A 24952-nucleotide genomic window follows, 5' to 3' on the forward strand; every position below is an offset into this window, starting at 1 on the left:
GAATCCTAAGTATGTTTAGCAGTTCAGCTCTCTATTTTATTAATCACCTAAGGTGTCTTTAATTTATGGATTGTACTCGTGAGCTCTCCACCTTCAGGGCTACGAGTAGCTTTTAACCTGGCAACAGACTTTTGGATAGCCCCATTCCACAACAACAGATGACGTTAAACTAGAACTATCTCCCTTATAGGCCAATCGCCCCGTCTCACTTCATTTTCTATCTGATCCCACAGCCCCCCGGTAGAGGGATGCCCTTCGGGAATAAGAGGTTCCAAGACGCTTAGTCTTCCGATACATCTAAACGCAGAGGCTGTGTCATTAGCACCATTTACGGATTCAAAGAGCAGAAGTTCTTTCACCGCAGGAGTCTCCCACTGCGGGTTCCTGGACCTGTGTGCGAGGATAATAACTGCGACGACTTGATCTTTAGAGCTCTTATATTGACTTGCGAACTCGCTTTCATTCTCCGGAAAATCGAGGCTGCCGTATTGGCTATCCATTGTGCGGAGAGATAGAGAAGCGCGCGGCTTGCGACAAAGCTGCGGAGGTACGGTCGAGAGTTTGAGTCCTGAGCTGATATAAACGGCCGAGGCCTTTGAATGGAGCGGAGATCGTAAGCTGGGCCAACTGGGCATTCTGGTAAAGATAATCGCCTCCCGGCCCAGCTGCGGAAGGTCGCTATTTGCCTGTCCAACTGAGGAAACTCTATTCCACAGTTGTCAAACGTAGCCCAAGACCATGACGGGGCAATACCGGTAGATCTGGTGTTCCGCACGTTCTGCGGTTTCCAGAGCAGTCCGCGGATGATATCATCTATCCACACACCAGCCCAGTAAATCCAGCCGGTAACTTGATAGCATCGCTTTGCAAGTGCTGATATCACCACCAATCTATCTGACGCTCGCATGAGGGATCTCCGTGAATATTGGCTGATAGTATGATACCAGAGGTTGCAATTTGGGATATCCGAGCAGTGGCAGGTCTGTAACTCGAGGAACTCTCGCGCAGAATCCAGCGTAATGTCTCATTGTCATGAGAGCTTACAGATGTGTCTTCATCGGGCCGGAAAAGCTCTGCTTCCCAGTGCAGCACTCCACCTTCCGTCTCTTGACTCTCCAGGCACTCCCATAGCATCTGATGTTCAGTGTAGATTAGCTTCCGAACAGAAAAAAGCTCCTTTTGGAGGGCCCAGCCTCTTCGTCTCCAGCCACTCTTACTGAATGACGCAGCGCTCGCGTGGGCGGTGCCGAACGAACGCAGGCGGACCTGCGGCGAATGGCCGCCCCCAGCGGCATGTGGCGATCTAAACGGCACCGTACAATCCAGGATCCGCGGACGGGAATGGAGGATACCAAATTGTGAGTGGGGAGAATTGGCCGCTATGATTGTTACAATGGCCCCGCTATAGTACTCACTCAGTTTGACAGCCTCAGCTGCCCAGTCGGCATCTGAATCTTGCATAATACACAGGGCGTCGATCCATAGGTACTGGATTCCAAGCGCACGAGTAATTCTGATCGCGTCCGCTATCGTTGCAGGAAGACGAGGAAGGGACCGTGAGAATGCATGCATACTCTGCTTTGTCAACCTCACGTTCCCAGTGGTGCCCCATTGATAACTCAGAGCAGCCCATTTGCCTTTACGGCCACCAGTGGACCAGACCGCCCTGTAAGGTGATATCGAGAGGTCGATTACCCTAGTAGGGAGATTTTGGTCGGCCACTCGAAGCTTGCAGGTGTTATGGCGGTTCAGACATCCCGAAAGCCAGTCCCGACATGTCTGGAGGCAGGCTGCGGATGACAAATCATGTTGGATATCTCTCTTGAGGCTGGCCGCCAGATGTGAGTTCGCAGGTAGAGTCGAAATCTGTGCACGCCCTTGAAAACCCTTCAGCGCTGGTTCCAGGACGCATATGTCGAAGAACTTACCGGTTCGCCCCATGAATAGCTCAAACGAGCAACTTTCTCTGCCATTGTCACAGAAAATGAACTCTGGCCACTCCTTGTTCCCTTCACTTCTGTTCCAAACTGTGATCGTTCGTTTCACAACCCGAACGGGCCCACCTCTGCAGCAGATGCGGACGAGCGTGCATAGGTCACAAGTCCTCGCGTGCCGGTAGGTTCCTATACAGACTCCCATCCCAACGGTGAGTTATAGATCAAACGCAGATTAGAGACAGTAACACCCACCGGCATATCGAACTTTAACAGTGGGAAACTCCGAAAAGGGGCCAACTGACCGGGCAGAATTGTATGACGCCCATTGACAAAGCAGGCGATAGAAGTCAATACTTTGGCAGTGTTCGCACAAAACCATTATGACTTAGAGTGAGGCAAAGCAGGTCGGCGTGAGTAAAAGGCTAGGGAAGGAGACTACTTAATAGGCTGGCCCAATGTTGTCTCGGTGTACTGGGTCCAGGCGACCACATCTTGTACGAGGCTGAGGCTGAAGCCGTCCTTTTGTACGAGTGAGATTTGCCCGTTCGGCCTACTTGATATCCTAGAGTCGATGATGATTCATCTGGACAGCGTTGAACTAGGAAAGTGGTAGGCTCTGGTTCAAGATCTTTCGAACAACAGCTGCGGCTCACGTCTCTTGGGTTATCTCAGTTAGCGACTCAGACTTTGCAGGGGTAGCCTTGACATTAGCACGAGCCTGTGGCGGTGCATGGAATTACCCCCGCCGTCTAAGAGCCACTAGTGCAGATCTATATAAGAGACCACTTAATTATTATACGACTTTTCCACCTCTTAAGATTTTCTTTCTAAAAGCTAGGGGATGCGATATATAACTTATATATAGTATCTCCTAAAATTTGGAAAGAAAATCTTAAAAGGTGGAAAAGCGATAGAGAAGTGTTATGTGTGAAAAATCGAAAAATCAATATTTTTTTTCTTGACTTTTCTAACTCTTAAGATTTTTTTTCTAAAAGCTAGAGGACGCTTTATATAACTAACATGAAGTATCCTCTAAGATATAGAAAAGAAAGCTTAAAAGGTGGAAAAGTTAAGAAAAAAAATAAAAAGTAAAAAAAGTTAAAATAATAAGTTGTTCCACATATAGCTATAAGCTGTGTGGGAATTGCTTATACACTCTAACCTTACGCCTTTCCCTTTAAAAAAAGTGTTAAGAGTATATATATTAATATTTTATACTCTATTTTTATAGTCTACACACGTTTAATCTTATAGTAGGAGTGTGATATATAGTAGAATAATTTTCTACACGTTTTATAAGTTTAACCTTATATAAACTCGCACTAGAGGCCTTTAGACGGTAGATAAGATAAAACCTGGAGGGAGGGGTTTGATTGGTGGATGGGGTGTAGCTAAGCCACAGGGCCCTTGTCTTATTTGCCGTCTGAGCCGCAAGCTGAGATAACTCTTAGGGTACATCTTAGTCAAATCACGTGACACTTCACTATACCCTCAACTCACATCTGCCTCCTCGTAGGAGAAGATATCTATCTACCGCAGCTCCCTCGGCACTTTCTGCAACAAATCCAAATCAACTTGACAGGGTGAAACGGGACGGAGGCGTCGCAAATCGCACCAGCCGGCAGTCAGCGATAATGGCAACAGCGACCGATAGAGTCCTTCCAGGCCTTCCACCGCTGACAGATGCACGCCACCTCAGACCAACGCCAACGCTTCTTTGCTGGTAACAAAGCGTCAACATTTATGTCTACCAAGTCTACACGTACCGCCCCGTTCCAGCGACTTGCCACCCATGAGACCGTAACAATAAAGCTCTCCAACACCGAAGGATGTGCTGATCATATAACATACTGTTGTCCACACGGTCAGCTCACATCCCCCAAACCCTCCAAACCACCCCAAAAACCCGAGCCAACTCACCGGGATGAACAAATACGGCACCCTCCTCTCATACTCCCTCCACGCATCCCCATACTTCTCCCTACACTTCTGAATATCCCTCCACGCGCGATGTGAAATCATGGCCGCAAAAAACACCGGATAGAACCACGGGAACGGGCTCCTGAAGCCCGTGATGGCCCCCCAGCTCAGCGCGAAAAAAAGGTCGCACGCGTAGTGGATCTTGCGCGCTTTGCCGTACCAGCCGTCGCAGAGCAGGGAGTCGCCGGTCGACGTCTTGATGGTGCGCGGGTTCGTGATGTGCTTGTAGGGCAGCTGCGGGAAAGTGCGGCGGTGGAGCGCCCCTCCGCGCTCCTGAGCGCGGAACATGTTTTTTTGCGAATTGCAGGTGTCCCAGACCCAGTAGACGAAGAGGTAGGCGGCGAACAGCGCCACGAGCGCCGGCCTCGACCACTTGTAAGTCTCTGGGTGGTGGTTCGCGAGATAGATGGTACAGTGGCAGTAGGACAGAGGTACCCCGGCCAGGTTCCAGAAAATCAGCATAAAGCCCCATTTCTCGTAGTACATGTCCCAGGTGGTGACGATGAGCTCCTCGCCTTTGGAGCAGGCGTTAGCGTACAGAAAGTGCGCCATGAGTATGAAGCAGACTTCGCCGCTGACGTAGCCGAGGGTCTCGTACTGCCGTGCTGCGGCGCCGAGGGAGAGCAGGAAGAGGATGAACCAGGGGAGCCGCACTTCGAAGAACATCTTGAAGTCGAGCCAGTGCAGCAGGCGGGGGTTGAGCTCTGCGCCCATGAAGAAGTCGTAGATGGGGTAGCCGGTCATCCTGTGCTCAGCGCCTCTCGCTAGGGCAGAGAAGTAGGCCACAAAGGAGACGAGGAAGCCGGAGATGATGGCGACGGACATCAGGGGCCCGAACTCGTCGATCAGGGTGTAGAGCTTGAAGACGCCGGTGTAGTGCAGCGCGAGCGCGAGGACAATAGTGACGTAGAAACTCCACACGCCGGAGCAGTAGTAGTCAAGCTGTTTTCCGCCCAGGTGGGGGAGCGGCTTCCCCTTGGCGTAGATGCCCGGCATGTAGAGATAACAGCCCATCTCGAATATGAAGAAGCTCCAGTAGATAACCCAGGCGCGCGCGTGCGGGAACGCGCCTGTATACGCTAGATGCACGAGCTGCTTGCCAAAGTCCGAGAGAGGCTGGTCGGGCGCCGGCCATGGGAGACGCCCGTCGTAGTACGTCGCCCCGATCCACATGTACCACATCAGCACGGGGAAGCCGAGCATCATGGCCAGCACGCCCAAGGAGCCGCCAAACTCGAAGTGCGGGTTTGCGTCGACGCGGGGGTCGTCGAGCGGAAGATTTTTGTACGTGCTTTTTTGCTTGTGGCTGGGCTTGAGAGCGCCGTTTGCAAAGCCATTGCTTGTGCTGTCGCCGTGGGCATTGCTGGCGGTGTCCTCGTCTTCGTCGATGGGGTTGCTGAGCTTGATTGAAGACTGCTCGGGGGCGGGAGATTCGGAGTCGTAGTCGTCGCCGGTCGGTAAAGCGGACTTGCGCGTTCGTCGCTTGCGTCCTGGGGTCTCGACGAAGCCGGGATTGAAAGGCTTTCTGGTGTTTGGAAAGAGTTAGTACCTCTGTGTGCTTCCCCAAGAGCCAGACTCGTTGGGTTATAAAGAGCCGAGACAGTGTCAAAGGTACGGAATGCATAGAAAACACCCACCTCGCTGAGCTCCCGGTCTTTGAACGCGTCACTCGTTCCGCCATTGTTGTGGGTTAAGTATACAACACGCGATCCGGCTGATGGTATTCAGAGGAGGGCTTGGGAGTAATCTTAATCAATTGATATGTAAAGATGCGCTGTCCACGCTTAAAAGATGCGTAAGACTTCTGCGCTCCGTGTACACGAACGTGCAGGGAAAAGTGAAAGTGTATACGGCAGTGGTGGCCTTGAGCGCTGGCGTCGGCGAAATTCAAAAGTTTGGAGGCGTCACAACATCCCAACCAACAACACCCTGACAGGGGTGCGCGCCTTTCCAGGCACGCCAGGTTGTTTTGGAGGCTACAGTATATACTCGGGCAGAAAGCATCCTTTGCACCGCTATCGACTGCATTGTGCTACTGAACATCAACTTTCTATTGTGGTGCAGGACGAAACTGGTCTCGTCCATTCCGTGGCACACGGAACATGATTCGACTCGCCTATCGAGAAAGAGCACAAGACTCTGTCTCTGATATCATCCATAGCCTGCTGCAACACCGAAGCAGCGACTCCATGCCAGCATCATCCGCTCACGATCTGTACCGAGCCCAGCATCCGCTGGTATGCCCAGGTACGTCCTGACCCCTTAGAGCGCCCGCGCATCTACCAGCAAAGAATAACCCCCCCAAATGACCGATTCCCATCTCATGCACCCCTCCTCACACCCGTGCTCATCAGGGTAATCTTCTTTCCCTTTTTCTTCTTCCCCCCAGAGGCAGCTCCCGCCTTCGAGCCCTCGCCGGCAAGCGACAACGCCTGAGCCTGCGCTACCATCTCATCGTCCTCGTGTAGGAGATCCTTCTCCCAGCCTTGTAGCCAGCCGTCATCAGATGGTACTGGACGAGGCTCTTGTGCTTGGATGATTGGCGACGATGCCGGCACGATTGCAGTCCCCCAGACCGTGCGAGGCGCGGACGGACTCGTCGATGGCGAAGCGAGAGACGCGAAGGAGGAACCCTCGCGACGTGTTGGCCATGGAGGTGAGGTTGAAGTGCTGTCCGCGTCTATCGATGCAGCGCTGTCGGCAACCTCAGCCGACACTAGGGGTCGGAAGTCCTCGGCGGTGAACCTAGTCGTGGAGATACTCGGTCGCTTCCGCCTCGCCGCAGCCCAGCGTTTCTCGTCCTCGTCCTTTTCTGCCTTGAGGCGCGCCTTCTCCTCTCTTGCCTCCTTGTCTTCGTTCTTCTTCCTGCGCCGCTCGATCTCGGGCTTGAATTTCTCCAGTACCTCGGGGGCGATGGTGTCTTCCCAGTCGCATTCCAGGAAGCCCACTTCGCAGCCGTACGGAAGGTGGCCGAGGTATTTCGTGCGCTTGCGTAGATCGTCGTCGACAATATGGCCGGTTGATACGCGCTCGACTCTTGTCAATATGTTGGAGGGGAAAGCGGAAAAGCTACCGAAGGCGGCTTTAAGAATGCGGATGTCGAGAGGCGAGAGATAGTAATGCAGCAATGCTTGGTAGAAGTAGTACTCGGGCGGCGGCTGATGTTCGGTGAATTGTTGGCGATGGCGCATCTGGGCGAGTGTTTCGGCGATTCCGCTCGAGACACGGTTCTGGGAGCCGGAAGAAGCGGTTGACAGTTTTCTTGCGGTTGTCATGCTTGCTGATGTCGTTGCAGATGAGGAGACGGCCGTTTGTTCTGTTGACACCGTGGAGGGCTCCTGAGTTGCAGGTGTTGTCGAGCCCTCGCTGAGGCTTTGACCAGACTTCGCAGCGTGCTGAATCGTGTACATGTTGGGTACAGCGCCATTCGCCTCAAAGTACTCGATTGGAGCTCGCTTTGGCTTCTCCTCAGCCGGCGCCGTCGGCGCCGTCGGCGGATTGCCAATGCCTTTGACCTTGTCTTTGGTCTCGCGGATCAGCTTTACAGCCTTTCTTGTCCACTCCGCGCTGTCTTCCCCGAACATGACCTCGTCTTCTTGTCCTTGCCTCTCAAGCTCCTGGATCTCCTCATCGAACTGCTCAACCATGTACTCCTCGCTGCCTCTCATAACTCTTGCATAGTCCATCACGTCGGCAGCCAAATACCAGGGAACGTCTTCTCCGTTGTCCAGAACATCGGCGCTATCTCGCGGCAGAGCGATCGTACTGCCGGATGAGCGCTTGACTAGCCTGAGGACTACATCACTCCCTTCTCTAGGAGGCTCGCCTTCTTGCCCGATGTACCATCGAACCGGTCGAGTTTCCGAAACATAAATAGTATCGTAACAGATAGGGCACTTCTTCGATCTCGCTCGTCTTTCGTGAAGGTGGCTGGCTTCGTCGTCCGAGTGCATATAGCGAATGAGGCATGGCAGGCAGAAGATGTGGCCGCACCTGGCCATCCTTGGAGCCACCGGTGTGCCTAAGCAAATAGGACACGCGGCGGCTTGCGATAGGGATGATGCCAGGATTTGAAGAACATTGTTCCAATCCAGATGCACGTCGGCATCAGCGCGCTGGGCGTGGTAGTCGGCCCTCGGATCGACAATGAAGCGATAGTTCGCGTGAACGTATCTGAAGACGTGTCAGAGAGGTATGCAGTCGGTATGCAATCTGTCGGACGCACCTGGCCTTGTCACTCGCGTGGTAACCCGAGCCCAGACCCCATGTCGGCGGCCTCCGTGTGTTGCGGCCATAGCTGTTAAATCGCTGATGCTGAGAATGATACTGAGGGCGTGGAGGTAGGGCAAAGTTCATCAGGTGGGTAATTGATGTCTGCCCTTTACGGCTGTTTATGGACTGCATGGCGGCCTGTGACTCACGGTCAGATGGCGAGAAGCCGGAATGGATACGCGGCCACAGCACTCACGGATTCCGCAAAAGCATCCTCATCCGCGAGCCTGAAGCGCTTCGACTGCTTGTGCTGCTTCTTCGAAGCCTGGTTGTTGCGCGGCGTGGACGAAGCTCGCGAAGAAGCCCCCGCCCCGAAGCTGCCAGAAGCCCCGCTTCGCCGCTGGCCGTAGCTGTCGCCCGCTGAGGACGAGCTGACTTGCGACTGGGCTGGCGACTGCTGTCCTGTTGTACTGACTGATTTGTTTGAGGCAACAGCTGGTGGCGGGACGGACGACATGGCGGTTCTCGAGACTGAAGGGCTGTGGATGGGGATGAGGACGGGGATGACGATGACAGGATGACGCGCAGGGCCTTTCCAAAACGAAGGGAGCGAACAGCAACTACAGACGTGGCGGCACGGCGTGTTCTAGGGGTAGAAGCTGGTGTCTAGATGGTCCTCAGACTGACAGCGGGTGGTTGCTAGAGCGTTCCGGGTCGGGGCACCCGAAGGTGACCTTGGGGACAGGAGGCGCTCTCGACATGGGGAGGCGGGGGGGCAGTATCAAGAGTGTAGCCAGTCACGTGCACAGGATGTCTTTCAAAGCACAAGCATCTGCGACGGAAAGAGCAGAAGCTTTTCCAGGCTTCAAGCAGTCTGCTGTTCTCGCAAGGCAGGCTTGTAGAACCCTTTTGCACCACCACATCGGCGTATGTAAGTGGGTTGCGTTTGCTGGCAGCCAGCGCTTCTCACGCTGGTGGTGGTGCTGCGAGATGATGCCCGTGCAGGCAAGCAAGCAAGCGAAAGGCAGGAAGGCTGGCCTCAGGAAATTGGGAGCATCAACGCAACGCTTCCCGCTGCCATTCACCTGTCAACCGTCAACCACAACCTTCACCCCATGACACCCTTCTAAAGCCATGCGTCGAAGTACTGAACTCTTCGCCCACCATCCTCATCCCGCACCTCGAAACCGAACCCAGCCTTCCCCAACTCCCACCACGCCAACCCCGTCTTGCCGAGCCCTGCAATAATCTATCCTGCCCAGGTAGCAACCGCGAACCTCACCTCGGCGCCTAAACGCCTCCATCGCGCCCTCCGTAAAGAGCAAGACGAGATTGCCGATTTTAGACACCCTTAGGGAGCCTCGCGCCGCGCTGCGACTGCCTTTGACGTCGGTCGCTGGGTCGTGGACGACCAGCGCTGACTGTCGAGGCATCACGCCTCTCCGGGCATGATGCCAGGCCCACACATACCACCTGCCCTTCCCTACCAGCCTGGCAGGAGGCAGAGTGACTACCATTATCAATATACGCCTCAAGCTCATACGCCGCTGCCGCACAACCCCTACGCCAGCTGGCACCCCCAGTACCATGGCTATCCACCGGCGCCGCAATACCAGCAGCAATGGTATCCGCCTTACCAGCAGCCGCAATATCCGATAGCACCGCGGCAATACCAACACCCACATTCGCCGTTGGTGGTGTCGTCGCAGCCACACGTGCAGGCTGCCCCAGTGAATCGCCCTGTAACCCACACACCGCCCGTCATACCGGCAAGAACACCCCAGCCTGAACCTGCACCTGCACCTGCATCCACGCAACCTCTATACGCCCAATCAAACAACTTCCAAGCCCTTGTGTCGCCCGAAACGCCAGCAGTTCTAATGAACACACAAACATTTCCGTCCGCCTCATCATCAGGACCGCCAACTGCCATACACTCGCAACCACCAAACATCCGTTGGCCGTTTCGTCCTCCGGTGAGCTTTGGAGAACACACACCAGCCACTCTGGCGCTGACGGCCTCTCAGCTTCCATGGTTGTCTGTCCCGAATACACCTCTCCCGCCGCGAGTAGCGCGAAGGCGACGGCGACCACGCGGTATAACGGACGTGGCCACGACAGTTGAGCTTCCGAGCAAAGAAGACCCACAGACCCCGTTAGTAGACGGAGCTCAGCATGAATCTGAAACATCGACCCTGGCAGCGCCATCAGAAGTCGACACACCAGCAACCTCTCAAGCGCCGTCAGAAGCAGACTCGACGCATCCTACAACACCATCTTCGGCTCAGCCATCAGTACCTGCACCGCGTCAGACTTCCCAGGGCCACACGCGATCGGCCACTCGACCGGTTATACCTCTCATACCCGTCAAGCCTTTGGTTCCTACAAAATCAGGATCGCAGAAGGAAGCGCCTACAGTTCCTGCGTCACCGACGGCAGAGAGAAAGCCAAGCAAGGATGCTGCCGCAGACGTGTCCACTCCAACCGCGGAAGGCGGTGCGGTGACGAGTGATGCGGCAGCCCCTTCAGCGTCTACAACTTCCGATACCCTTACCCCAGCATCTCCTCCTAAGCCGGCCCCACCGAAGTCCTGGGCTGATCTTGTACGAACAAAAAGTGCTGCTGCTGCAGGCGTTTCCTCCGCAGTTGTCGTAGGCGGGCCGACTGTGAATGGCACTAGTGCGAGCAACTCGGGCTCGCTTGGTGACGTTTTGCGATCGTATACCGTCGAATCCGACAACAAAATTCCCTTTCTGGAGCCTAGAGGGCTTGTAAATACAGGGAATATGTGTTATATGAATTCTGTGAGTGTACAGGTTGCTACGCACATCGCGGCACGCTTGCTGACTGATAACTGCAGATTCTTCAAGTTCTTGTATTCTGCGTTCCTCTTTATGATTTTCTTGATCAACTTGGAAAGCGGGCGGCGCACAGCTTCAAAAGCGAGACTCCCTTACTCGATGCAATGTAAGTCTGAAACACTCTGTTTACCTGAACATGCCAGGCACTAACGAATACGCCAGGATCATGTTCATGCGAGAGTTTCCGGTTATCACGTCGGCGGAGTCTGTGGAGAAGCTTAGACTGCGCCTCAATAACACTGATCTCGAGCAATTCGGCGAGGCGTTTATCCCTGAATTTGTTTATGACGTAATCAAGCGCTTGCCACGGTTCTCTTCTATGCGGGTAAGTCAATGCCTCCATTCATGTGTTTACACACTGCCACTAACCCATCTTCAGCGAGGACATCAGCAAGACGCTGAAGAATTCCTGGGTTTCCTGCTAGCTGAGTTACACGAGGAGTGCGCCCAGGTCATCCGCTCCGCAACTCCGAACGAAGCGAACAAGCCTACCTCCCCGACTCTAGAAAGAGCGGCAGCAACGGATGGCTGGCTCGAAGTCGGTCCCAAGCAAAAAGCCGCTATAACCCGCTCCTCCGGGACCATAGATGTCGAAACACCCATCACCAAGATCTTCGGCGGCAAGCTGCGCTCCGAGCTGCGCATCCCGGGCCTCAAAAACTCCGTAACCCTCGAGCCATACCAACCCCTCCAACTCGACATCGGCTCCCCCGCTGTCAACAACATCACGGACGCCCTTAAGGCACTCACACATCCTGAGACCCTCCAAGGCGACTTCGCCTCCCCCCGTGGTCCCAACGTCTCTGCTGTAAAACAGGTCTTCATCGAAACACTTCCGCCCGTTCTGATACTGCATCTCAAGCGCTTCCAGTTCAGCGACGCGGGCGGGACGCAGAAGATCTGGAAGCGCGTTGGGTATCCCCTCGAGCTGACCCTCCCGAAAGAAGTCTTCCCGCCCGCGAAACGCGGCGCCCTGGCTCTGCGTGGGGCGCCGAGGTACAGGCTTATTGGCGTGGTGTACCACCATGGCAAGAACGCGAGCGGGGGGCATTATACTGTTGATGCGAGAAGGCAGGAGGGGAGGGAGTGGATCCGCATGGATGACACTATTATCCGCCGTGTTAGGAGCGAGGATGTGGCGGAGGGGGGGAGCGAGGAGGATCCGAAGGTCCTCGCGAAGGCGCTGGAGCAGCATAAGAGGGATGTGAGCCAGGGGCGGAATATCTTTGAGGCGATGGGTGGGGGTGCAGAGGACGAGGAGGACGGCGAGAACGAGGGACCATGGAGCCATGTGAACGGCAGCGGCGCGCAGGAGAAGGCTAAGAAGTGGCCCGGAACGGCGAATGGTACTGCTACGCCGTCGGAGGCGGGGAAGCAGACACCGACGCAGAGGGAGAGGGGCGGGCTGAGGGACAACAAGGTCGCGTACATCTTGTTCTACCAGCAGATCAAGAACTAGCGGGCCTAATCAGCTGGACGCCGAGTCCTGCCCACCCGTTCAGTAACACCAAGGGGTAAAAGTTTTGTGGATTGTGGGCATACCGCAAGGACGGGGAGTGCAAAGGGAGCAGCATATCCATCGCTATGTATAGCCAGTGCTTTGTCTGGTCCGCCTGAGGACGCTGTAGGGGATTGCTGAGGGCTGGTTTGTTCTTGTATATAGGTTGCTTGTGGAGATTGGGGAAGGGGGAATGGTGGAGGAGGACACCGAGTAGGAATGTGAACTTGGATAACACTATACAGTCTCGACCGCTGATTGTGTTACAAATAACCGACATACATGAGTGAATGGCCCTTTAACTCAATGGCCTCGATCAGGCGAGTTTCCCTGGGAAAGTGCCCGCTTCGGTGATTTGGCTTCTGGCTCCGTTGCTTGGTCCGAGCTCTACTTCCATGCCTTCTTCGCTCTGCTTTTGCTGTGCTGCCGGTTCAACTTCTGCACAAACACAAGATGATTGGCTCTCACTGGTGTACCGGTGCAAGCTGACTGGAAATTCTATTGAAGGAGCGCAGCATTCCTCTGAATGTTGGGTTTCTATCACTCACAACGAGATAGGTATAATTTCATGTCTTGCATTTGTTAGGCAGCATTTCACTGAGCGTTATTGTTATCTCTCAATCAGTTGAAACTTTGTGATGCCAGTAAATACTCCAGATGGCGTGGAAACTCCTGATACCTTTAATAAGGATATACCCCTACAGTGAGTTCATATATCCTCTGAGTCGGTTGCATCAGACCAAGAGCATCTCTTAGGTGACGATGAGCCTCTGAGCGAGATGGTCCTCCCTGCGGTTGATACGAGCTGGGCGGCAAGGAGATTTCTGTTAGGCACTTGGCTTGTTGAGGCATTCCTCTGGGGTAATGCACCTTTCCTACTACTACTCCCATCGTTCATTCGATTGTCTCCCCTGCTTGACGAATGACATTATCACCCTCTAATTCTTCTACCTCAAACCTCACTCCAGGTTTCCTCCTTTCCTTCGGCATTTTTTAGTCTCACTACTTCCAGTATCCGCTGTTCTCATCAAGCAAGCACATCCCTACCATTGGAGCGATAGCCACTGGTGTGTCCTACTTCGGTATTCCCTTCATCAACCCAATAGCCTTACGGTGTCCCCACTTCTAACGGCACATCCTCGTGCTAGGCTGGCTAGTGCGCATCTTGGGCCTCATCGGCGCCAGCTTCGCAGCCCAAGTCTGGCACCTCATCCTGTTCCAGGGTGTCTTCTACGGCGTAGGCTGGGTAGTTGCTACAAGCCCTTTCCAATAATGCTGAACCAATGGTTCGACAAAAAGCGCGGTCTCGCCTACGGGATCCGCTTCGGTGCCTCCGGCATCAGCGGCCTCTTCCTGCCCTTCCTCCTCGAAGCCCTCCTCCACCGGTTCGGAGCCCGCACCACACTGCGCGCCTTCGCCGTCGCGACAGCCGTAGGCAGCGGCCCCGGCATTCTCATGATCAAGCCGCGGATCCCGCCCTCCATGACCCCGCGCAAACCCTACGGCAACACCCACGCCTTCCTCCGCAAATCCCTCGTCTACGTCTTCTTCGCTACCATCCTCCCTAAGATCTCCCTCCCCTCCTACGCCCTCTCCCTCTCCCTCCCCCCCTCCTCCGGCGACACCCTCCTCGCAATACCGAGCCTAGCCCAAGTAAGCGGCTAGACCCTCCTGGGCCACTCCTCCGACCGCGCCTCCATCCACCTCCCCTCCCACGCCTGCGCTCTCATCTCCGGCCCCGCCGTCCTGTTCCTCTGGGGCCCCGCGCGCGACTTCGGCCGCCTCGCAGCGTTCGCGGCGCTGTGGGACGCGACGGCGGGCTCATATAGCGTGCTCTGGACGCGGTGTCCGGCTGGGTTGGCGAATAGGGGGGGAGGAGACGCAGACGTTGTATGGATGGTTTAGCTTTGTGAGGGGCGTCGCGAATGTGTTGGCTGGGCCGATTGCGGCGGTGTTGTTGGAGGGGGAGGTGCACAGGGGGGGGTTTAGGTTGGGGAGTTATGGTGGAGTTGTGGGGTTCACGGGGGGTTGTTTGGTGTTAAGCTCGTTGGGGGTGGTGGGGTGGTGCTGGGATAGGGGGAGGAGAGGGGAAGGAAGGGGGTGGAGAGGGGAGTTAGGGGCTGGGTGTGACTTGTCATCGGAAGGATATGCTCAGGGCTATATACAAAACCTACGTTTGGAGAAGGATATTAGATCCAAGTCCACGTCGAATAGTCTACCAAAATAACAGAATGAATGTTAGGATGGAATGGCCAAAACATCCTGCTAGATAAGCTGCCGAGTAATAAAGGCAAAGGTGAGTAAAAGCCCCCGTCTAGGTCCAGCATGTATCGACAATAAACAGCAGGAATCCCCATAGAATTTGGCATGGCTAGAAGCCATTTCTATGAAAGCATCTTGCACGTGACAGCAGCGGACATAACCGAGCAAGGCGGGGATAAGGTTTCGGGACGACCCCTCGGATACACCCCGCAACGCCTCACCCTCACCCTCACCCCCATCGGGTCGTGCATCTGCATAAATGTAGGACTGTCTGACTCCGCGCTGGAAACAGCTCGCGGAGCTGAAATAGAATCTCAAGGTTGACATCGTTCATTCTCCAATTCGGGAAGCAAAACAACTACCAAGATGACATCTAACGGGACTAACGGAGCGAACGGCTCGAAGTACGAGCTTCCCTTCAAGGTACCTTGATAACTTTCGTTACTCTTGACTTTAGCGGACAAGGACAGTTTTCTGACCTGTGTATAACAGCTCAACGACCCGGACCTCCTCCACCAACAATCCTACGTCAACGGCGAGTGGGTGGAATCAAAATCCGGCGCCCGTTTCGACGTCATAGGTCCGCATACATCCTCTTATGATTGCGACGCTATATAACCCTAACAACAAACCAACAACCAACAGATCCCGGCACCGGCACTCCCTTCGCAACCTGTCCCACCAACACCGCCGAAGACGTCGACCCGGCCGTCCAATCCGCCCACACCGCCTTCCAGCGCTACCGCACACTCAACCCGCGCCACCGCGCAAAGCTGCTGCTCAAATGGAACGACCTGATCACAGCCGCAAAGGAAGATCTCGCGACAATCGTGACCTACGAGACAGGGAAGCCGCTCGCCGAAGCGCGCGGCGAGCTGGACTACGCGCTGGGCTTTACATGGTGGTTCGCTGGCGAGGCGGAGCGGATCCAGGGGACGGTGTCGGTGCCGAGCGCGCCGAATAGGCGGACGTTTACGGTCAAGCAGCCTGTCGGCGTGGCGGTGGCGCTTGTGCCATGGAATTTTCCGATTGCCATGATTCTGAGGTGGGTGCGCTTCCGGTTTGCTTGGTGAAGAATTGGGGTTGACGTTAGGGGAATAGGAAGGCCGGCGCGGCGCTCGCGGCGGGCTGCACGATGATCATCAAGCCCTCTCCCGAGACGCCGCTGAGCGTACTCGCGTTGGTAGAGCTAGCACAGCGCGCCGGGTTTGAGAAGGGCGTTCTTAACGTGCTCACAACCGACTTGGAAAACACGCCTGAGCTGAGCGAGAGGCTGTGCAAGCACCCGCTCGTCAAGAAGGTGACCTTCACCGGCAGCACCGCCGTTGGCAAGCTCATCGCGAAACACTGCAGCGAGGGGCTCAAGAAGGTGACGCTGGAGCTGGGCGGGAACTGTCCATTCTTGATCTTCGACGATGCGAATTTGCAGCAGGCGCTTGATGCGCTCATGTTGCTGAAGTGGCGGCATGCGGGCCAGGCGTGTATTGCGGCGAACAGGGTGTACGTGCAAAAGGGCGTGTTTGACAAGTTCCAGGACATGCTGGTGGAGGCTACGAGGAAGCTGAAGATTGGACATGGTGCGGAGAAGGGGACCACGCTTGGCCCGGTCACGACACCGAGAGGTATTGAGAAGGTGCAGAAGCAGATTGAGGACGCAAAGCAGCATGGGGCCAAGGTTTTGACTGGCGGAAAGAAAGCGGAGGGGCTGAGCGGTTATTTCTTTGAGCCTACTATCATCTCGGGGATGAAGCCGGAGATGTTGGTTTCGAGGGAGGAGACCTTCGCGCCGCTCTGTGCTCTATACAGCTTTGATACGGAGGATGAAGCCGTCAAGGCTGCGAATGACACAAGTATGGGCCTGGCGTCGTATTTCTTTACGAAGAGTAGGTTCCCTCAATCTATCTGGCTTAAGCATGATTTTACATGCTGACCTACTGTGGCAGACGTTGATCGAACATGGAGACTGCTAGAAAACCTGGAAGCAGGCATGATAGGTAAGGACACACAGCCTTGCGTTCACACGTTTGCATTCTGACATACGGCAGGCATGAACACAGGCAACGCTTCAGCTGCAGAGTCTCCTTTCGGCGGCATCAAAGAGTCCGGCTACGGAAAGGAGTCAGGAAAGGATGTGGCTGTGCAGGAATACCTTGTCACGAAGACGGGGACTCTGACGCTCGAAGACCATTACTAGGATCCTTAGCCGCACTGCGTTAAATACTCATGGCGGTGGAGAAGCGATGGAGTTGTTCTACGGGCACACGTATTTTCTCAGCGGGCGGGCTATGTTTAGTTCCTTATTCTCCAAGAGCCGTGTTGAAGGGAACAGGCTGTGAGGAGATGAAAGTCGGCCAGACTGTCCGTTTCAGTAGCTGACTGCAGGAATACTCGTCCTGGATGACCTGCTTGAGAATGTCTAGTTTGGCATAGAGATGCTCTGAATGACGGTTGCACTTCGAGTCATGAAGCTCTCGCCTGCCCCGCCACGGCAAAAACACCCCCACCATACCGAGTGACTTGCGCACGCACAACAACGATGGCCTCAGAAGAAATACCAGAACGGCCCAAGGCCGACGCGCCCGCGGAAGACGGGCCCGCCGAACCGTCTAAGAAGGCACAGAAGAAGGCAGAAAAGGAAGCTGCAAAAGCAGCTCTCAAGGTGCGTGTGTTCATGGATTAAGTATCCTGCGATCTGGCCTGTTGCAACTGGGTTACATATGGACACTCAACCTCCACTAGGCGGTTTCAATCGCCCATACGTTCTTGAACGGACTACACAAACCTGAGTCTAACAGAAGCCAGGCCAGAAAGCAAGCCGAGCGCAACGAAGCCGAAGCCAAAAAGATTGCCGAAGACGCAGCGACCGATGTCTCGAAAGAAAACTACGGCGACCTGCCCATGGTGGGCTCCGAGCCGCACGAAGCCTCCGGCCACACGCGCATACCACTGCTCGAAGTGTCCCAGCATGTCGACAAAGACGCAGTCGTCTTCCGCTGCGTCGTCGAAACCGCACGCTCCCAGTCCGCCAAACTCGCCTTCCTGAACCTACGCCAGGGCCTCGAGAGCATCCAAGCCGTCGTAGCCGCCAGCGACACCCTCAGCAAGCAGATGGTGAAGTTCGCCGCGAGCGTCCCGCCGCAAAGCATGGTGCTCGTCCACGGGCTGGTCAAGAAGCCCTTTGAGCCCATCAACTCGGCTACGATCAAGGACTTTGAGATCCACATCCAGAAACTCTACACTGTCTCCAGAGCCGAGATTCCGCTGCCCATGCAAGTTGAAGACGCGGAACGCGCGCTCCCTGGCGAGGGGGACGTCCCTGGGCAAGAAGAGGAGCCTAAAGCTGAAGACGGCCGCCCGCTCGTGACGCTCAATACAAGGCTGAACAACAGAGTCATCGACCTGCGCGCTAAGATCAACCATGCCATCTTTAGGATCAAGGGCGGGGTGGTTCAGCTGTTCCAGGAGTACCTCTCACAGCAGGGCTTCACTCTGATCCACACCCCCAAACTCCTCGGCGCAGCCACCGAAGGCGGCTCGAATGTGTTCGAGGTGAAATACTTCGACAAGTCCGGCTTCCTGGCCCAGTCGCCCCAGCTGTACAAGCAGATGCTCGTGGCGGCGCGCTTCGAGCGCGTCATGGAGGTCGGGCCGGTCTTCAGGGCCGAAAATAGCAATACCGCGCGGCATCTGACGGAGTTCACGGGGCTGGATCTCGAGATGGCGTTTGAGGAGGACTATCATGAGGTGATGGATGTGCTAGAAGGACTGATGCTGTTCATCTTCAAGGGGCTGCGCGAGCGGTATGCACGCGAGACGGAGCTCGTGCGGAACACGTATAACGTCGAGGAGTTCAAGCTTCCGGAGGCGGGGAAGGTGCCTAGGATACCGTTTGTGGAGGGGATCAGGCTGCTGCGTGAAGCTACGGGCGAAGAGCTATCCGAGTACGAAGATCTGAGGTGCGTCGTTGTCCCCCCTCTGGCCCCCCCTTCCCATCTTCCTTACACCTTTCCCCCATTTCCCCTTTTACGCAACAAACTAACAACCTGCCTCCAGCACCCCGATGGAAAAACTCCTCGGAAAATTAGTATTGGAGAAATACAACACCGACTTCTACGTCCTGGACCAATTCCCCCTCTCCGTGCGGCCCTTCTACACCATGCCCTCCCCCCACGACCCCAAACTCTCCAACTCCTACGACTTCTTCATGCGCGGCCAAGAGATCTGCTCCGGCGCTCAGCGCATCCACAACGCCGACTTTCTCACTCAGCGCATGCGCGCCATGGATCCTCCCGTCGACCCGGAGAGCCCGGGCATGAGGGACTATGTGGCCGCGTTTCGCTATGGGTGTCCGCCGCATGGGGGTGGCGGGTTTGGGCTGGAGCGGATTGTGAGCTTTTGGTTGGGGCTGCCGAATATTAGGCTCAGTAGTTTGTTTCCGAGGGATCCGGGGAGGATTTTGCCGTGAGAGGGGCGGTCACGGGTGGTTGGTGGATGGGGGATGGGGGAAGGTGAAAGTGTTGGAGGGGATCAAGAGTAGAACTAGACTTGCAGAGACCCACGCGCTCTAAAGCTGTCATCAAAGACGCAATCCCGATCTATGGCCTCCACAAAAAAAATGCATGAATGCAAGATTCCTTCCGCAGACACTCCGACTTTTTGCCCAGACAACCATGCTCGTAAGCATCATTAGCAAACCCCACACTTTAATGACCTATCTCTCAAGCACTCCCATTCTCCACGACAGCCGGCTTCTCAATACTCCCCCTCACGCCCCCCTTCCCACCAACCTCCCTCGCAATAACCTGCACCGCTAGATCCGGCCCAACATTAACCTGGACCTCGACCTTCCCGCCCTTCTTGACACCCTTAACCGCCGCCTCCGCAAGCACCTTCCCAACTCTCCACACCTTCTCCCTAACCTCCTCCGGCTCGTCGTCACTATCGACCTCACTGTCCTCATCGTCCTCTTTCCTGCCGTTAGTCTGCGGCTTCTCAGCCCGCGTGACCTTGATCTCGCGCACCCCCTCACAAATCTTAACAAGCACATCCCCGCCCTCCTTCGGCGTCGCGAACTGCGCCGTCCGTCGGACCGGCGCGGGCGTCTCCGCGTCGATGAGCGGGCGGAAGAGGCCCTGGGATTCGGAGCCGGAGATGCAGAGCACCCCAATCGAGGCGCGCAGGTGTGGGGTTACGGTTACCATGGGATGCGTGCTCTGCTCGATGTCCTCGGTCTCGTACTCCTGGATCAGACTCGCCTGGATCGCGGCGCCGCGGGCTACGAGCTCGGAGGGATTGATTGCTGTCGGGGAGGTTGAGGGCGCCAGGATGCTGGTTGTGGGCGGGAAGGCGTTGCGCAGGCTCGAGGCGATCTTGGGCGTGTGCGACGTCCCGCCCGCGAGAACGATCTCGTCGATGTCCAGCACGTCGAGCTCGGCTTTCTCGACGGCGTGTGTGATCAGCCGCGTGAAGCTCGCGAAGTGCTTGTTGGCCAGCAGCTCGTAGCGCGTGCGGTTGATCGTAGACGTGAAGTCGATGCCATCAGCCAGGCTCTCTACGCCGAAGGAGGCAGAGCCCCCGATGCTGAGCGCCTTCTTCACGGCCTCGGACTCCAGCTTGAGCTTCGCGAGGCTGCGATCGTTCTGGCGAGGATCCGTTTTGTGCTTCTTGATGAACTCCTTCGCGAAATGGTCCATCACGGCTTGGTCGAGCAGCGCGCCGCCGAGGTCGTAGTCGTGCGCCGTTGCAAGGATGCTGTACATGCCGCCTCGCGAGGCGATGACGGCGACGTCGGAGCGCGTGCCGCCTAGGTCGGCGACGACGATGATCTTGTCGGAGAGCTTGGCGTCTGGCCGGGCGTCGTAGGCTAGCACGGCGGCGACGGGCTCATGGATGAACTGGAGGACTTCGAGACCAGCTTCGCTGGCCGCTTTGCTTAATGACTCCTTCTGCTTGTCTGAGAAGTTCGTGGGCACCGTAATGACTGCTGCGTTCACCTTCTTGCCTAGGTAGTCTGAGGCTGAGTTCTTCAGCCGTCGTAGGTGCCGGGTGGTTATCTCGGAGACGGTGACGATGTTCTCATCGTCAGACTCGGTGTCTTTTATCGAGAAGGCTACCGTGGACTCGTGCTCTCGAGGGTGGGCGGATTGATGGCATGGCGTGGGGTCTATTGACTTGAATCTGAATAAACTGTTAATCACCGGTCGAAGGGCACCTCATCGCCCGATCCCTCGCCCTTGAACATGCTAAGAACCGACTTACTCCTGCCCCAGAAAGTCTCGAAAGTATGCGACGGTGTTCTTCGGATTCCGCACTAGCTGCGTCTTTGCCTGCGTGCCCTGGAACTCCTCGCCCGCGACGTACGATAATATCGAAGGAATCTGTCGGTCTCCCTCTTCATTGGCGATGACCTCTGCCCTGCCTTCCTACACGGATAGTCAGAGCAAGTTCTTGGAGAGGAGTAACAGCGAGAGCAACTCACGCTGGTGGTGTATGCAATCGAGCTGTTCGAGTTTCCAAAGGATATACCAATAGCTACCCGCTGGGGGCTGCTTTCCTCGTCGCTCATTGTGGTGGATTTCCCTAAACCGGATGGCTAGCGGTCTGGTAAGAAATGAACGAGAGGCTTTGGTGAAAGTTTTCTGAAAGCTTTGAAGAGCTCAACAAACAAACATCACACACAAGGCCGTGTTGTTTCTCTCTGGGCTTGCTCCCTCGAAAAAAAGTTCCTGGGCCGGAGAATTCCGTAGGGCTGACCTCTGCTCCACCGCCGTCATCCCGCTACTTAAGATACGTTCCTAAACGCCCTCAAACACCCATCTACACAAACCCACTCCACCATGTCAGAACCCACGATCCTCCTCCCCGGCGACACCATCCCCCCAACCCTTCTCCCTTCCCCCGCCAGCACCAAACCCCTAACCCTCGGGCCTGGCCTCCGACACATCCCTCCTTCCACTATCACCGCCGCCCTCTCCGGCCCCCTCCATACCGACCCCCGCAAAAACGCCCTGTGGATTGAGAACAACGGCGGGCGCTACATCCCCGTAGCCGGAGACCTAGTGATCTGCAGCATGCACCACAGCTCCGTGGACGCCTATCACTGCGTTATCACACCCTATACCGCACCCGCAACACTGCCGCAGCTAGCCTTCGAGGGCGCGAGCAAGAAGACCCGCCCCGTGCTGGCGCCGGGCGCGCTAGTGTACGCGCGCATCAGCGTCGCGGGGAAACACATGGAGCCCGAGCTCGAGTGCGTGCATCCCGGCACTGGAAAAGCGGAGGGCCTGGGCCCGTTGAAGGGCGGGATGGTGTGGGATGTTAGTCTTGGGATGGCGAGGCGGTTGTTGCTGCCGCCTGGCAAGATGAGGGAGGTTGGGGGGTTGGTGCTGCTGGAGGCGTTGGCGGAGAAGGTGCGGTTTGAGGTTGCGGTGGGGAGGAATGGGAGGGTTTGGGTAGAGGGGGGGAGTGTGGGGGTGACGCTGGCGGTGGGGAGGGCGGTGATCGAGACGGATGAGGGGGGTTTGGGGGTTGAGGAACAGAGGAGGTTGGTTGCGAGGGTGTTGAGGGGGATGTGAGGCCGTGAGGCCGTGTTTTGTGGGCATAGCAGGGCGTTCGGAAAAGGGTTGCATACATTTGCAGGCGTTGAAAGCATCGGGAGGTCTGCGGAGGGGCGATAGATCCGGAAGTTTACACCAGGCCGGGTCAGTGCAGCGCTGTTGTCTCGCATAGAGGCAGGAAATTGATTTCAAGAAGTTGGAGTCGGCTAGACTGTCCACCCAAGTAGCTGCGCATGGAGTAAGAGCGCGTCTTTTCTTTGCAATCGGTAGCTCCACGAGGTCTCATGCAGAGGTCACATCACCGTGTCGGTACCTATCAGCATTAGGGGCATGTGGCACTCCGGTTTCCTATCCAGCTACAAGATGTATTATTGACATGACTTGCCTCATGGAGCGTCTATACGTCACTCAGCAAACGTTCTCCACTTCCTTCTCCTCCCCGCTTCTCGGCCCCAGATCTGAGCGCAGCGTCCGATTGAACACCTCCTTTAGCATCTCGAAGCAAATCCCCGCAATCGCCGGATCGTAGCGACCCTTGCTCAGCTCATCTCGGATGAAAGCATCTGTAAACACCACGTCAGCGCTACCACTTCGACTACCTCATGTCGAGAAGACATGGTAAGACCAGTGAACCTGATCACAGCTCAGGACGAAAACACTCACGCTGCGCCCAAGCAACCTCATACCACGAAAATACCAACCCCTTCTCCGTCAGCGTCCGCCGAATCAGATCTCTCCCCTCGGGCGGCACATGGTTATCCTTCTTTCCAAAAATCATCACCAGTTCGCCCTTGATGTCTCCAGCCCGAGCCAAGCTATCATCATTCTTCCCCTCCCCGAGACTGTGCGAGTGGATGTCCGTCGCAAAGTAGCACACCGCTGCTGACACGCGGGAGTCGAGCGCGCAGCGATAGGCGAGGTGCCCGCCGAGACACATGCCTGTTGCGCCGATGCGGCCGTTACAGGTCTTCAGCTCCAACAATGCTGTAACCGAAAGTTCGGCGTCTTCGTCGTAGGCAGAGACTTTCTATATAGCATCGGGTTAGGGGTACAGGGTGGAAAGTGGCGGAGGAAGAACGGAGAAAATGGAGGATGAGAGAGTGTGTAAGGCAGGTGCTACGTACCTTGGCGATCTTCCACTCGTTGCCTTTGTCTGTGCCGGGACCGTCATAGGCGAGGGCCTCGGGGCCGGTGAACTCGTGGTAGGAGGATGGGGCGGCGACTATGTAGCCTTGACTTGCTATTTGGCGGGCGAAGCGGGCGACGGGGCCGGTAACTGGAGGTGCGGGTGGTGTTAGGACGAGCTACTTCCGGCGGCAAGAGCTACATGATGACTCTTCTTGATGTGATATAGAGTTGGAAATGCATAGTATGATACCAGCTGACAAAACGGAAGGACAAGGCGTGTTAACTGTCACAGAGTGTGACGAGAACATTGCGCCAGAATTCTCTTCATGACAACTCGACTGCGGTGATTCATGAATGTTTAAATGCTATCGTCTCATCCATGTGGTTTCATTAAACCTCCGGATTAAGTTATTCTGCTGCGACAACAAGGAGAGAAAAAAGAGACATTCTACAGTTGATTCCGCAGAATTCAATACCTGCCTTGGTATATCTCACTAAAAACCACAACACCAGGAAACTTTGCATGAGAATAATTCGGCACAGTCGGGTGGAAGAGGAAGATCCCTGAAAACTTCAGCGGCGAATTGGATAATGAGACAATTCAGTATACTCATATCTCCACCCGCCTGAGTGGGTACATCTTTGTGAGACTCTTCTATCAACATTATGGTAAAACTTGGTTGAAGATCAATATTGCGTTGTTGAATGGCAGAAGGACAGTGTCCTTGGCAGCAAGCTGGTGGAGGGGATCGCGGTGTACCGCTTCGGGCAAAGCGGCGCTGCCAGGGATATCTTTGACTTCACTTCGCTCAGCGCTGATGAGACTCTTTCATCAACTCACTTTCAACATACTCGTAGACCGTTCGAGCTACCACCACTTATCTGCTCCGTCCTCCCGAGGACCTACCCCAAGGTTTAGCACCTCGCAAACATAAAGTCATAGATAATTCATGCCCTTGCGCATGGCATCTATGGGTCATGTATTCAGCTTGGTATCCAAAGACCTGCGTCGCAATCATTAAGTCTTTCTCCATAACAGTTCTGGTGTTTTAGCGTTCATCATTCAGATCTGATAGCTCCATGCATCCACCGCATGCGTTGTTATTGTCTACTAAGATTGCTGAGCGGACCAGAGCACCGTGAGTATTAGAAGCCAATCAATGAGGACGTGGTACCCCAACCAGTCATGAGAACCGTGGTTCTATCCTGGAAAATCTGAGAGAAGCCCTGCAAGCAGGGCTGTAAAAGGCCAATTCACGAAACCGTGGTCGAAGCTTTCAGTTTCGACTGGAGACTAGAGCTTGATATAGGTCCCTTGGTGTGTAGTGGGCTTAGAACCATCTTGGGTGAGCATGGCCGACCATCAGTAGGCGCGCCGTATGTCACCCCACGTCATCGGATGAATGCGACCTCATCACCGGACGACTCCTTGCCTGCATCATTGCATTCTCGCGGCATAAGAAAGTCTCCTGCGGATACGGATCGTGGTCTCACATGATACAAGGCCGTCGCCTTAGC

General features: G+C 55.4%; 9 protein-coding genes across 9 annotated transcripts; 5 read left to right on the plus strand and 4 right to left on the minus strand.

The window, feature by feature from the left end:
- Positions 1-3775: 3775 nt before the first annotated feature.
- W97_05703 (uncharacterized protein) lies at positions 3776-5598 on the minus strand (the record flags this gene model as incomplete). The annotated part of the gene is made up of 3 exons (XM_007783437.1): positions 3776-3787; positions 3858-5442; positions 5555-5598. 3 exons carry the CDS (start codon positions 5596-5598, stop codon positions 3776-3778), a joined length of 1641 nt encoding a protein of 546 aa, XP_007781627.1.
- Positions 5599-6238: 640 nt separating this feature from the next.
- On the minus strand, positions 6239-8646 carry W97_05704 (uncharacterized protein; the record flags this gene model as incomplete). Its single annotated transcript, XM_007783438.1, has 4 exons — positions 6239-7075; positions 7223-8090; positions 8143-8327; positions 8386-8646. 4 exons carry the CDS (start codon positions 8644-8646, stop codon positions 6239-6241), a joined length of 2151 nt encoding a protein of 716 aa, XP_007781628.1.
- Positions 8647-9580: 934 nt separating this feature from the next.
- Positions 9581-12449, plus strand: W97_05705 (uncharacterized protein; the record flags this gene model as incomplete). Its single annotated transcript, XM_007783439.1, has 5 exons — positions 9581-10105; positions 10157-10933; positions 10990-11096; positions 11153-11315; positions 11370-12449. 5 exons carry the CDS (start codon positions 9581-9583, stop codon positions 12447-12449), a joined length of 2652 nt encoding a protein of 883 aa, XP_007781629.1.
- Positions 12450-13760: 1311 nt separating this feature from the next.
- W97_05706 (uncharacterized protein) lies at positions 13761-14153 on the plus strand (the record flags this gene model as incomplete). The annotated part of the gene is made up of 1 exon (XM_007783440.1): positions 13761-14153. The coding sequence occupies one exon, from the start codon at positions 13761-13763 to the stop codon at positions 14151-14153; it is 393 nt and encodes a 130-aa protein (XP_007781630.1).
- A 963-nt stretch (positions 14154-15116) lies between these two features.
- Positions 15117-16944, plus strand: W97_05707 (succinate-semialdehyde dehydrogenase; the record flags this gene model as incomplete). The annotated part of the gene is made up of 6 exons (XM_007783441.1): positions 15117-15173; positions 15243-15330; positions 15396-15795; positions 15852-16633; positions 16694-16744; positions 16796-16944. The coding sequence occupies 6 exons, from the start codon at positions 15117-15119 to the stop codon at positions 16942-16944; spliced, it is 1527 nt and encodes a 508-aa protein (XP_007781631.1).
- A 342-nt stretch (positions 16945-17286) lies between these two features.
- On the plus strand, positions 17287-19215 carry W97_05708 (uncharacterized protein; the record flags this gene model as incomplete). The annotated part of the gene is made up of 3 exons (XM_007783442.1): positions 17287-17409; positions 17553-18706; positions 18804-19215. The coding sequence occupies 3 exons, from the start codon at positions 17287-17289 to the stop codon at positions 19213-19215; spliced, it is 1689 nt and encodes a 562-aa protein (XP_007781632.1).
- A 253-nt stretch (positions 19216-19468) lies between these two features.
- W97_05709 (uncharacterized protein) lies at positions 19469-21315 on the minus strand (the record flags this gene model as incomplete). The annotated part of the gene is made up of 3 exons (XM_007783443.1): positions 19469-20927; positions 21009-21172; positions 21229-21315. 3 exons carry the CDS (start codon positions 21313-21315, stop codon positions 19469-19471), a joined length of 1710 nt encoding a protein of 569 aa, XP_007781633.1.
- Positions 21316-21586: 271 nt separating this feature from the next.
- W97_05710 (uncharacterized protein) lies at positions 21587-22324 on the plus strand (the record flags this gene model as incomplete). The annotated part of the gene is made up of 1 exon (XM_007783444.1): positions 21587-22324. The coding sequence occupies one exon, from the start codon at positions 21587-21589 to the stop codon at positions 22322-22324; it is 738 nt and encodes a 245-aa protein (XP_007781634.1).
- Positions 22325-22714: 390 nt separating this feature from the next.
- W97_05711 (carboxymethylenebutenolidase) lies at positions 22715-23742 on the minus strand (the record flags this gene model as incomplete). The annotated part of the gene is made up of 4 exons (XM_007783445.1): positions 22715-22869; positions 22970-23333; positions 23431-23582; positions 23685-23742. The coding sequence occupies 4 exons, from the start codon at positions 23740-23742 to the stop codon at positions 22715-22717; spliced, it is 729 nt and encodes a 242-aa protein (XP_007781635.1).
- Positions 23743-24952: the final 1210 nt, after the last annotated feature.

Source organism: Coniosporium apollinis (genome assembly GCF_000281105.1).
Source record: "Coniosporium apollinis CBS 100218 chromosome Unknown supercont1.26, whole genome shotgun sequence".
Taxonomy (NCBI): Eukaryota; Fungi; Ascomycota; class Dothideomycetes; genus Coniosporium; species Coniosporium apollinis.